This window comes from Acomys russatus, chromosome 4 (genome assembly GCF_903995435.1).
Source record: "Acomys russatus chromosome 4, mAcoRus1.1, whole genome shotgun sequence".
NCBI lineage: Eukaryota > Metazoa > Chordata > Mammalia > Rodentia > Muridae > Acomys > Acomys russatus.
In genome coordinates this window covers 1,778,170-1,791,683 of record NC_067140.1, presented here as the reverse complement: position 1 = coordinate 1,791,683, position 13,514 = coordinate 1,778,170, and the positions used below count along the sequence as shown (strand labels likewise).

The 13,514-nt window shown below is 45.8% G+C and overlaps 1 protein-coding gene across 1 annotated transcript; it reads right to left on the bottom strand.

Moving 5' to 3' along the window:
* Positions 1-849: 849 nt before the first annotated feature.
* On the bottom strand, positions 850-10,490 carry Defb116 (defensin beta 116). The gene is given in 3 exon segments (XM_051143529.1): positions 850-1,094; positions 1,096-1,127; positions 10,349-10,490. Coding segments are annotated over 3 exon segments (237 nt in total). The 5' UTR covers positions 10,416-10,490; the 3' UTR covers positions 850-956.
* Positions 10,491-13,514: the final 3,024 nt, after the last annotated feature.

The following is a 13,514-nucleotide window of genomic DNA, read 5'->3' as shown; positions in this document are numbered from 1 at the left end:
GTTCCAGTGTGTCCCAAGCTATTTACAGTGTGTATGTCCTGACGCCTTTCTAGAAAGTGAGCACAAATGTGGTCTTACAGTGTGGACCATAAGCGTGCTCATCTCTGTCCCTTACATGGAGAGATGGACCCGCCCCCCTCTAACTAGGAAAATGGCCCACGGATGAGCCACATCTAACAGCCCATTGGGTAAAAAGCTCTAATTTGTTTAACAGATTCCTTTCCTTGATTTTGCTTGCCCATCTGGTTCTCATTCCTCTTAAAGACACTACAGCAGACAAAGCGGGTGGTATTAGTGCTGGGTAAAGCAAGGCCGCTTTGTTACTATGGCTTGGCTCTTTGGGATTTCCTGAGAGGACGTCATGACCTCCCACATGTTCTCACTGGATCATCTGGATTCAACCCGATTGTTAGAGCTCACTGCAGCCTTCACAATGAGGTCAAAACAGGACATGAACATGAGTCACTCCGCGCTGGAGAGATGGCTCAGAGGTTAAGGGCACTGACTGCTCCTCCAGAGGTCCTGAGTTCAATTCCCAGCAACCACAAGGTGGCTCCCAACGATCTGTAATGTGTGATCTGATGTCCTCTTCTGGCCTGCAGGTGTTTGTGCAGGCAGAGCACATAGTAATACATAAATGAATCTTAAAAAAAAAAATAAAGAGCCCCTCCTTTCTCAGCATCCTTTAGACCCCACAAACTACACTGGTGTCCCTCTTGTATTCTGCCCCTCTCCCTTCCTCCCTCCTTCCCTCCCTCCCAGGGCTCTCTACAAGGCCACCCAGCTCCCAGACCCACCAGTGATGACCACTCACAGAGTGACACACACATGAGAAGGAATGTATTTTTATGAGGAAATCATTCCAGAACATGGGGGCGGAGGGACTACAAGAAGGATGATGCTGGTGGTAGTAGCTTGAAGCATTTGTGACGAGCAAGCCAGACTTCCTCCCAGGGTTAGAAACTGGTGATTTCCATAGGATATTTGAGGCAGCACTTTTTGCTCGTTGAGCAGGTTAAGTATTCGATCTCGTTTTTCTTGCAGGTGTTTCTGCATACCCCCCGGTTAACCTCACATGGCATCCAAGGTGGTGGGTCTCTTGCTACTGCGGGATCCGAACAGGCCACCTGGGAAAGACATAGCTCGTTTGGTTTCTGTGCATTGGCAATGGTGGAGGTGAGAAATCATGAGTAAAGTGAAACCGTCTCTTTGAGCATAGGATCTAGAGTCGAAACATCTGGAATCCTGGCAGAGCTCTGTTCTTTGCTAGTTCTGTGCTTATGTGGCCCTACATCATCTTTACAATGGAAGAAACAACAGGGCCAAGTCACTAAGGGTTTTGTGTAAAATAATTACTTATTCTTTATATTTTAATTAATATAGGAAATTATTACGGCATCAGTTATTCCTAAACCAGCTATTTCCCAAATACGAAACACACAGAAACTTATCAAATTAATAATAAGCCTTAAAGCACTGGAGCAACCCTCTGTGCTATTTTGTCTGCTTTCCATCCCCCAAATCCCAAACACTTGCACAACTTCTCCGTTTGGCCGCTTCTCCTCCATCAGGCCAGTCCTCGGAGCAAGCTGCTCTTGGATACAAGGCTCCTAGTTAACCCATGGTGACCTCCTGTGTCTCTGATGACCACCACCACCACCACCACCTCCTCCTCCTCCTCCTCCTCCTCCTCCTCCTCCTCCTCCCTCTGCCTTATGGTCCTTTTCAGACTCCCAGCCCGGGAATCTCAACTCCACCTAACTCTCTTTTGTCCAACCCAGGATGTCAGCAACTTTATTAGCCAATCAGAGGCAACTGGGGAGAATTTCTTATTTCACATGGATACAGGAGATGGCTCCACAAACACAACATTGCCCTTGGCAGGGCAGTAACCAGATCTCAGGACACTGAGATGAGCTTCTGAAAACACACTGCACAAGACCCTCCTCCAACAGTTTTGTGATGATAATGTTGAGGCCTGCTCTTTGTAACATAGCTGAAGCCATTTTGTATTCAGAGTCCATATTTGTCTAGGGAACAATATAATCAACAATGGGGGTGCCCAAGTCCTGAAATTCATGGACCTAAACAGGAATATTATTCTCTGCCCAGTTGACAAAGTGAGGCACAGGAAGATCAGGCGGATATGCTGCAGCAGGAGTTTTTTACTTATTAACCTATTTATCATATACTAATAAAGACATAATAAAATAGTTAATAAACTTTAAAATGTCTCCTAGTCTCATAAATTTGAATATTCTTAAAAGTTGTTTTTGCAATATCAAAATTAAGTACCTTTTAAAGAATGAAGTCACAGAACATAACCGTAATTTGTATAAGACAAAACCAAATTTTAACAGTGTAAACAATCTCGAAAATCTATTGTATTATTTTGATGTTATAAAGTTTGGCTGCCAGCAAGAAAACTTCTTGTATATGAATGCATGGAAGTACAGTTTTAATGCACATTAATCAAGCATAGTTTTAAATCATATTTTTTTTTTATAAATCTAGTTTTTAAGACAGGAGAGGAATTATGTAAAATCTTATCCCAATTTAAAAGTACCTTTGGAAACCTGTTTCTTTTTTGTTTTTGTTTTTTTTTCAAGACAGGGTTTCTCTGTGTAGCCTTGGCTGTCCTGGACTCGCTTTGTAGACCAGGCTGGCCTCGAACTCGCAGAGATCCATCTGCCTCTGCCTCCCGAGTGCTGGGATTAAAGGTGTGCGCCACCACGGGGGCCTGGAAACCTGTTTCTTTACTTGGCTCACACCATTTGTTGTTTAGGATGGTTCCAACCCTGAGTTGCGAGTTTAAGTTAACTTTTTGTTACAGATGTTAGAGATTTTTAATCATATTCAAAAATTTATAAACTAATAATCTATAACCAAAATATACAGAACATAGTAAACTTATACATTGGAGGCCAGTCAGAAACAAACATGTAGTGGACATATACATTTATTTATTTAATTTTTTTCTTTTCATTTTTTTTTTTCATTTATTTATTTAAAACAGATGAAACTTTTCTTACTTTTTCTAGCTGTAGTTTCAAGGGAGGAGCACCTTGCTACCTGCTGAATCCAATTCTCACGGCTACAGAGGCTTTGTAGCAGGGCTAGCCATCAGCTGCCTTACCAGAGAAAGAGAGAAGCGGCTGGTCTGCCTTTAAAAGCATGTGCAGATCAGGCAGGCCTGGGCTTGCTGCTGGCTTGATGCAGGGTCTTCTCCAGGAGTTAAGTGAGCTCCTCCCTGCGTCTGCAAGGCTCCAAAGGCGAGCTAGTTTATTAGTTCAGGGGCATTCTCCCCCCCCCCGCCCCCCCGCTGAAAATTCTTGAAATGAGCTAAAACTAAGTCAAAGAGGTGAACAGCGAGCAGATTAAGTTTGGCTTTTCCCCCAGAATATGAAGCACAGAGCACAATCAAAAAAAAACTACAGACATAACCTGACAGACTCAGACAGACCCAGACAAAACCAAAGACAGAGGGCTGCACATGGAGGCACTCGGATGAGATTCTCCCCTTACCCCCCACCCTTCCTGCCCCCTCCTCCCCCGCCTCTCCAAAGGGGTGGATTGAAATCTGTTCCCCCTAGCCAAAGGGAGAATCCGAACTTCTTTTGTCTCCTGACTGGGAAGAGCACAGTCGCATCTGTCTTCCCTTTCCCGAGTCACCAAGGGTCTGGACCTCACCAAGACCAAACCAAGAAAGCAAGAAAAGAAAACTTACCTCCTTACGGAGGAGATGGCTGGTTTGGCGGTGTTCACTTATCATACTGAGGGGGCAGCCAATGTACCAAATGTTAGGGTCCAGAGAAAGCTGCACAAACCACTCCATGACCTCATGACCTTAGATATGGATGGTTTATTGAATGCAACACCCCAAGACTGACCCAAGGTCAGGGACACGGTGGACTCTGGAGCCAAACTGCAACACCAGTCTGCTTTTAGGCGCCTTTTTATAGGAAAACCAAGTGCAGAGGAGGGCTCATTTTGTCTAACTAGACAAAGTATTATCATCTAACTAACCTTTATGCTGATTGGTCCCAAGTGAGGTGGTGGTTGGGGTCTTCCGGAGTATAGCCAAGAGCAGAGATAACATGGAGTGTAGCCAAATGTGGAGACATCAGAACAGGAAGTGTGACACCATTGAGCCAGAGTGAAATATAAGGCTCACTTGACCCTCTGGCAGGGTCTGCTCTGTCAGATATGAAGAACGCTTCTAGGAAGCAGAGTTTAAAAATTTTGAACTTAATTTCACCTTATGAACAAAGATGGATACTGGATGCAAAATGGCTCGAGCTATGTTACAAAGAGCAGGCCTCAACAATAAAATTATCACACGTGGGCTGTCCATGAAATCATCAAGCATTCCACAAGCAATGAAATTATAATTTACTATGCAATTATATAAATGACATAAATATTATATAAGTGAATAATGTAATTAAATTACTTATGAAAGTAATTTAATAAGTAATTATATGCATGGTTGGTGCAAATGTTTTTTCTGAGTACCCTGAGTCCATAGACTGCTACCCACGGGCACGTACTGGACATGTTCTGTGTGCCTCTAGTGATGTGAATTCCAGAAGCAAACACACGTTTGAACCTATAGGTTTACATGACTTAATGCTATGAAACAAGCACAAACATGTTCTGCACACGTCTTTGCACATTTCTCCCCAAAGAGACAGGTACAGTGCACGTGTGAGCCACACACTGCTGACAGACACATGGGGCCTGTTGATTTTACTCACACACACACACACACACACACGCACGCACACACGCACACACGCAGGGGAAGGGCAAGTGTCCTCACCACACGAACCTCCTCCACACACATGCTCCATGTGACTAAAGCCATCCAGCGGTGTGTGCTGACGGAAACCCCGAAGTTCCTGGCACACAGTCAACATTTTCTAAGGGCTCTTACAACAAATGAGATGCGAGAGAGAAAACAATGCAAGCATTCACTGCCGCACAGAGGCTCAAAATGGGGCTGCGTGTCCGTCCAAACCTCCATAACTTGTTCTTGACCACGTCAGCACTACATGTGTGTGTGTCGGGGGGTAGGGGTGGACAAGTGAGCCACCACAGGTGTACGGAAGTCAGGGGACAGCTTTTGGGAGTCCGTGGGGGCTCAGGGATGGAAAGAGGTTGTTTCCCATCGACATGACATCAAGACCACGCCCACTGCTCTCCAGGTCACGTGGCCTCTCTTTGCGAGGATTCCATGATGCCTGCTTCTGCCCCATGTGTGTGGGCATGAGGCCTTCAACAGTCGGTCCGGTAAGCCTCACTTAGCAGTCAGATGACTGTCTAGCCTCCCATCTCCTCCTCACCTTACTGGACCAGGTACTCAGGTGGGACCATGCCGAAGTCTCCAGTTCATAAGTAAAAATGGTGTTTACTACTTGTATTGTCCTTGGTTAGTGCAATAGGTTGAGCAGACACCCCTGAGCCCTGATCCACCCGTTACGATGTTCTTCTTGTAGGTTTCTAAGATTCTCTGGATCCTTCTATTTCCCCATCTCCTATATTTCTCTTACTTAGAGTCCCAGTAGGATGTCCTCACATCTGTTCCAATCTCTTGGTAAGTAAAGACTTTCACTATGGTGCCTCACATTTGACCATGTCCCCTGGAGGGGGAGACCTGGTGGCACTCAGAGGAAGGACAGCAGGTAGCCAAGAAGAGACTTGATACCCTATGAGAATATATAGGGGGAGGTAATCCCCCTCAGGAACAGTCATAGGGGAGGGGAATAATGGGAAAATGGGGGGGGGGGAATGGGAGGATACAAGGGATGGGATAAACATTGAGATGTAACAAGAATAAATTAATAAAAAAAAAAGGAAAAAAAAAAGACTTTCATGGGACATGCCTTTTGGGCTAGTGTCCAATTATAAGTGAGTATATGTCATGTGAGTCTTTCTGTTTCTGGATTAACTCACTCAGTATGCTTATTTCTGATTTCCTCCACTTGTCCACAGATTTCTGGATTTCCTTGGTTTTTTATAGCTGCACAGTTATGTGGAGAGCAGGGACTAACTCTGACATGAGCTCTGGTGCCTCATATTTAATGACCTCCCCTTGGTGGGGAGTCCTGGTGGCATTCAAAGAAAGAATAGGCAGGCTACCAAGATGAGACTTGTTAGCCTGCAACCATAAAGTGGGGGAGGAGATTCCCCCTTGGACATGGACCTAAGGGAGGGGAATAGGGTGGGGGTGGGAGGGTAGGAGGAACGGAAGGGTATGAGTGGTGGGAGAACAATTGAGTTGTAATCTGAATAAATTAATAAAAAAAAAGAAAAAGTAAAAATAGGCCAGCCAGATGGTTTATCGAGTAACAGTGCTAGCTGCCCAGTTTGACAAGCTGCTTTCCATCCCTGAGATCCACAGACTCCTTCCTGCAAGTTGCCCTCGCACGTCCACACACCTGTAGTGCCTCACATGCTCACGCTTCTACACAGAAACTGAATGAATAAATTAAATCACGTTCATTGATGAACATGAGACAATGTCATGTGATTTACTTCACAGAAAAAAAAAAGAAGAAGCACCTGGCCATTCATTTTGGTTTTTAAACAAGGAGGAAATCTTAGGAGAAAATGGCTCAGGGGCTGGCATCTGGTCCCTGGCGCCTGTGTGAAGTGCCTTGGAAGTCTAGAGAAGACACTAGATGCCACATCACCTAGCCTGATGGCTAACACGAGTGACGGCAGAAAATAGTTCCCAGGCGCTTTACCACTAGTCGTCCTCTGACTTTCATATGGCCCGTACCGGAGCACACATATCAATAAATAAGTGTAATAAACGATGGGTTTTGTTCTTTTGAGACAGGGTTTCTCTGTGTTATCTTGGCTGTGCTGGACTTGTGTTGTAGACCAGGCTGGCCTCGAACTCACAGCGATCCACCTGCCTCTGCCTCCCGAGTGCTGAGATTAAAGGTGTGCGCCACTGTGCCTGGCTAATAAACAATGTTTTTTTTAAAGATTCTGTACTTCAAGCAAGTGACCAGCAAAATGGAAAGGCAAGAATTTCTGTCTCCCAGAAGTCAGAGGCCACAAAATCTCTGTCATCCCAGAGGTGCTGGGAACCAGAGCAGCCCAAGACTTTCTCCAAGGCCCTGGAGGAAGCGTAAAGGGAAAGCTAGTTATGAGTGCTTGCCCAGGGGCAGACTTGGCGAGGTCTGGGCTGGACCTGGGCCGGGAGCCTCAAACAAGTTATGGATTGGGTTCCTGGGAACCAGCTTTCCCCCACTGAAGGGCTGTAGTTATCAGATGCCTCTTTACCAGCATTGCTTGGCTTGGCTTTCTGCCCATCTCGAGCCCTTTTCCCCCTAGTAAAGGGTATATAAGGTGCTCTTCTTCTTCTTCTTCTTCTTCTTCTTCTTCTTCTTCTTCTTCTTCTTCTTCTTCTTCTTCTTCTTCAGAGTTTTTTGTGTAGCTCTGGCTATCCTGGTAGACCAGGTTGGCCTTGAACTCAGAGATCCGCCTGCCTCTGCCTCCTGAGTGCTGGGATTAAAGGCCTGCGCCACCACCGCCCGGCGATGCTGTACTTCTTGATAAATTTGCGTGTCACAAGACCGCCCGGACAAGACATCCTTACCAGCTTTCCTATCTTCCTTATCTTCTCACCTCGAGGCCCTCCCACTTAGGACCCATCGCTGAAGAGTGCCCTGCTGGTCTGGGTCACAGAGGGACGGCTGGCAATGTAGACACTGAAGACTCGAGAGCAGACAACTGTCTTTTCTTTACTCTCTCCTCTCCACCACCCCAAGAGGGCTCAACCCACAGCAGCTCAAAAAGTAAGTGTTTTTTGAAGTAAAGGTAAACTCAGAGACACGCACAGCCTCCTACACTTGCTCTTTCCAAACATGGTGGTGGCCTGCATCACCACTGACGTTCACACGCTGTCACATTCAAGTCACCTTTAATGATCTCTCTCACCTTTAATGAGCTGCCTTGGAGCCCCAGCACAGCCTCTGAATCTCTGTATAATGTTATATCTCCAACCCAAATCTCCTCACATAAGAGACAGGAAAGGGAAGGTTTGCACCAGGGCAGGAAACCTCAGCTGTGTTTGTGAAGGAAGCCAGTGAGGTCTCACAGCTTGAGAATTACTCGCTCACACACCTCCAATGGAGCTGATTGGGTGCACTCTTAGCTAAAGCCAGGGCAGTGTGCTGGAGTCTTGAGCAATCATTCATAGGCTCCTGCCTGAACAGAGAACCAAACCCTGGAAGCGTCTCTCAAGTTCAGCCACAGACACCGCCAGCTGAGATGTTTTCAGAGCAAAATAAATGGCCATTAAAAAAAAAAAAAGCGAGGGATACAGGGTTGGCTGCCCCTGCAGGGGCCTTTGAGGTTGGCTTTCTCATCATGGGTGTCCTGAGGCTCACAGCTGCCTATGATTATAACTCTAAGGGATCTGGTGCCCTCTTCTGGGCTCTATGGGCACCCGCACACATGTCTGTATGCACATATACGTATCCATAAAAGTAAAGTAAAATAAAATAAAATAAAATAAAATAAAATCTTTGTTTAAAAAAAAGCCAAAGATGTGGACAGGGCCCCTTTCTTTTTAAAAATGATTTTAATGTTAATGTGTATATACCCGTGGATTTGTAATGTGTGTGCAACTGCCTGCAGAGTCAAGAAGAGATCATCCGATCCCCTGGGCTAGAGTTACATGTGGTTGTGAGCTATCCAGGATGCGCACCGGGAACTGAACTTGGGTCCTCTGCAAGAGCAGCAAACGCTCTTAACTGCTGAGCCTTCCCTCCCGCCCTGCTCTGACCCCTTTCTAACAGCTCCATCCCAAGTCAATGGGATCAAACTGTTCAATTTGATATGCATGTTTGGGGCAATCAAAGGAAAAGATGACGCTGACTGTCCTGGCAGAAAGGTTGTCAGGAGCAGCTCCTGCCTCCAAATCCTGCCTGGTGGCAGTCATAACGTCACAAAGAAGCAGAGCTTCTGAAGCATGGCCTGCTGCCTTCTTGTGCCATTTCTTACAAGCCTGCCCGTGTTTTCTACCACTGTCCCACAACGAGTTTTACTGAACAGGAGATCAGGGTCCTTCTGTAAACCAGAGAAAAGGAGCAGGGAAGTGACCCGGAAGGAGAACATGAAGAAGAAACACTAATACGTGGAAGGGAGGGGAGGAGGGAGGAAAACACTGCGGGTCGGGGGAGACAACTTCAGATGCGGGGACTCGGGGCCCACTCAGAATAGAGGAGACCACCCATGTTTCCCACAGTGCCAGGGCAAAACTGTGCCCAGTGTCTCTGCATGTGTCAGAGCGTGACAAGAGAGGAAACCCATCCCTGTCTCCTGATCACACTTAAAATCCATACTCAAAAAATCTTCCTCGAGATTGGAAAATAATAGTAGACATTTTCTTCTCACTTATTTCTAGCACCGCTTGATTGGGGCACTACCACAGTGGGCTGTGAATATTTATTAATACATCTTGAGTTGGGAGGCTCACCCATGGAGTACACTCCCATGAAGCCTTCGCCACTCTCTGTCACTGCCAAAGGTTTCTTCCAACACGTAATGTTACTTTTGCTTATTAACTCTTTGTTATGCGGAGATCTTCTTTAAGCCATTTTGTTTGTTTTATTTTGTTTTGAGACAGTGTCTCGCTTTGTAGCTCTGGCCTTCCCGGATCTTATTGTATAGCCCAGTAAGAGATATGTTTGCCTCTGCCTCCCAGGTGCAGGGTCAATCAAACCCTTCCCATTCTGATGGCCACTCAGGTCCCATGTACAAAACCTATCCCGCACAAGTACAAGAAAACTCATCCAGCCCCAACTCACAGCACCAACCCAACAGAGTCAAACGGCAGACTCCCTCTCTGCCCCATTCCTAGTTTCACTAAACTCTTCCCAGCTCTGTCCAACAGCAAATACTGCTCAGTCTCCACACGACATCAGAAACTCAGCCAAGCCTGAGCTCACAGTAGAACTGTTCACCTCGAGCTCAACTGTATGCGCCTTTTCACTTCTCCTCCTTCCCTGTGGTCTTACAATCCAGTCCCCTACTCCCAGCTCACCATGGCACATCAGACTTGTCCTTCTCCTCCAGCCTCCCACATCCACACCAGGAATCAGGCTGCGGGCCACTTCCTGATGCCCTTCATGCTTTGAGTCTCCACGACGGCAGCAACACAAGCCAACAACTTTAAGTTCTCCTTAAGAGAGAGTTTTTCTTGTTGTAGCTGATCCTGTGTCATCTACGACTTACTTGAGATTTGCTTACACCACAAGACATTTTCCGAGGTCCCTGAGATACCCACAGTACACGTGAGACCCTACAGCTTTAGAGAGACCAGAGTTACCTGTAGTCTTGTCAACCAGGATCAGCAGGATGGCCACCATCATGAAGTACGGCTTTGTGGCTGTCATGCTGAGGAGCACGGAGGGCTGTGTTGCAGGTGACTGGGTAGGAATCAGCGTAGCAGAGCAGGGCCCTGCCTCTGTCAGTTTTGGAAATAGGCCAGGGTTAGGGGCAGTGAACTGAATGGAATGGTAAAAAGCTGAGGTAAATCAAACACATGGGTGCCCCGCCTCAGGAATCCCAGCTGGGGGCACTCTGTGGGGGCGGGAGAAATGCCAGCAATGCACACAGCAAAGCAGGCCCACCTTCCTGTAAGAGATGAAGACAAAGTTTAGCCAGTTGACATCTTGACATCTTGTGTGAGACAGATGGAAATAAACGAGTCAGTCACCCAATGAGAAAATTAATACGTTTAACAAGTAATCTCCAGACATAAGTCTTTACTAGAAAATTCTCTGCTAGAAAGAAATGAACTAAATAGACTAAATAGCATCATAACAACGGAAGAAGGTTTAAAATTTCTTACATGAATAATCAGTCCTTGTCAACTTTGCCTCAGTAAAAGCTGCGTGGAGGGACTGGAGAGCTGACTCAGTGGCTGCTCTTCCAGGAGACCAGAGTTCAATTCCCAGCAACCTCATGGTGGCTCACAACTGCTGGTAACCCCACGGGTCCTCTATCCTTCCATAGACACCAGGACCCACATGGTGCACCGATACACACGCAGGGAAAACACCCACATAACACCAAATAAGCAATACCGAGCCAATATTGGCAAAAATAAAACCAAAAACAAAAAACAAAAAATCCAAACAACAGCAAGCTGGGTGGGAAAATGACAACAGACTCAGCGACTCATTGCCAAAGAACTGTATGATGGCCAATTAGCACGTTAACAACAACAACAACAACACTCCAAGGCTCAGGGAGCGCCCCCCTACCCACATAGGAAGTCACATGTGACAGCATATGTCTGAATCCACAATGCTAGAGAGGCAGAGACAGGAAGATCCACAGGGCTCAGTGGCTGGGCTATCTAGAAAACTCCACAAGCTCCAGGCCAGTTAAGGGACCTTGTCCCCAAAAGTAAAGTGGAGAGCAATAAAGGAAAACACCTGCTGTTGACTTTTGACCTCAGCAGGTGTTTGCACAGGTGAGCGCACACACACATACACATGAGCACACACTCACATACACACACACACACACACACACACGCACAGATACATTCACACACACATGCGGGCACATATGCATGTATACACGCATGCAAACACACACACACACACACACACACACACACGCATCCACAGACACATGTTCACCATTACTAACCATAAGAGAAATTCAATCTCAAACCACAGTTAGGTATCATGTCAAACCTCCGAGAATGCGTATCATTTCAAAACAAGAATAACAGCTGTTGTCAAGAATATGTTGGCTTTTGACACCACTGGTGGGAGTAGGAAGTGATCGCAGGGACTAGGGAAGACAGTACGCAGAGTGGTAATTACGCAAAGAGATACATCCAAGGCTTCCTTTCCAGGAGATTCCCCCAAAGGCATGTTCACGGCGGCATCACCTCTAGCAGTCAGACCTGCCACTTACCACTGGATGGAGGGATTTGCACAGTGTGGGGTAGGTGTGCAGTGGAATATTGGTTGGCCTGTAAAGGGAGAGGGGCTCCTGTTCTGACACTGATGGGCCTCAGAGACCCTGCATGGAATCAAAGAATCCCGTCACAAGTGTGGAGTCACCCTCACAGAGGCATCCGGAATCATCAAACTTCTAGAATGAAACTGGAGTTGTGGTTTCCAAGGCTGAGGAAGCAAGGAGGGAAACTGGCAAGCTACTGCTCACTGGGTAAGAGCCGTTTATTACTTTAAAATTGCTTTTATTTTCTGCATATGCATTTGCATTATTACACATGTACAAAATAAACTACATACAGCAAGAAGAACCACAACAAATCAGGAACTATATTAATGTTACATTCGTAGTGTTTTGCTATCTGTATTTGGCAGCCTTGAAGAAATCTTTCCTATCTTGGTGAGTCTAAAATTGTGAATGTAAATCAATATCTATCATTATCTCATCATCTCTACCATCTTGGAGCATCTATCTAGACCTAAAAACATCTTAACCCCTACACAACTAAGCATAGTTGTAAATCTAAACTATCTGGTCTTCAACCCCATCAAAGACTTGAGAATGGGGTAGCTGGAAATGCAGGTTAGTAGCTTCCAAAGTGAAAAAATAAATAAAAAAAAAACCAGTTTGCTCCCTGAACACGCTATCATGCTGCTGGACCTTCAGCCTTCAGCCTTCTGGCTCAGTCTATCTGGCAGACATAATTGTGAGGCAGGAGCTATTGAGGACTTGCTTACCCTGTCTTGGCGGAGTTTGGCCGTCGACCCTGCCTGCATCCAAGCTTGCCCGTTTGTAGGCAGGATTCTGTCAATGACCAAAACGAGGACATTTTGCCCAGTGCCTGGTTTCCCACATTTGAAGTCATCCCCATAAGGAGGCTCTTTGACGCTCATCATCATCTTTGAGGTAGGCTGGGAGTTGCCAGGAATTAACCTGTCTTGTTGTCCAAGAGTCTTTAAAGCAGTAGCAACATCTTTAAATGCCATATTTTGTATGTCTCTGAGGTTTTTGAAGACCTTATCTAGCTATTTTACCTTTATCTATCTATAGAATCATATTTTTCTGTCAAACCTAGGATGTATACTCTTGTAATATAAATGGAATAGTAATTGATATGACCATGATTTGATCAACTAACAGTTAACTTGTGTAACTTACTTATCCTAAACAGCCTGAATGTCTACGCATAAGCAATGTTTTTTGATGGTTGCAGAATCCCTGTGACTTATTATTAGCTGCCATTCTTTGTATGGCGTGAATGAGGATTTACAGCTGTCTTTCTTCTTTTCATACAAAGGCAGAGAACCAGCCTTAATTGTTCTGTGCATCCCGCACACCTAATATATTCATAGTTTTAGGACTGTATAATGCTTGTGAGAAATTATGTTTTTCAGAACAAAAGGACCAGACGCTGGTGCTGGATCAGACCTGACAGGATTCATTCCTCCCAGCATGCTGGACGCTGACATCCTGCACCCTTCATGCTCCAGCACCAAGTGCTTCAGTTGCTGTTCCTC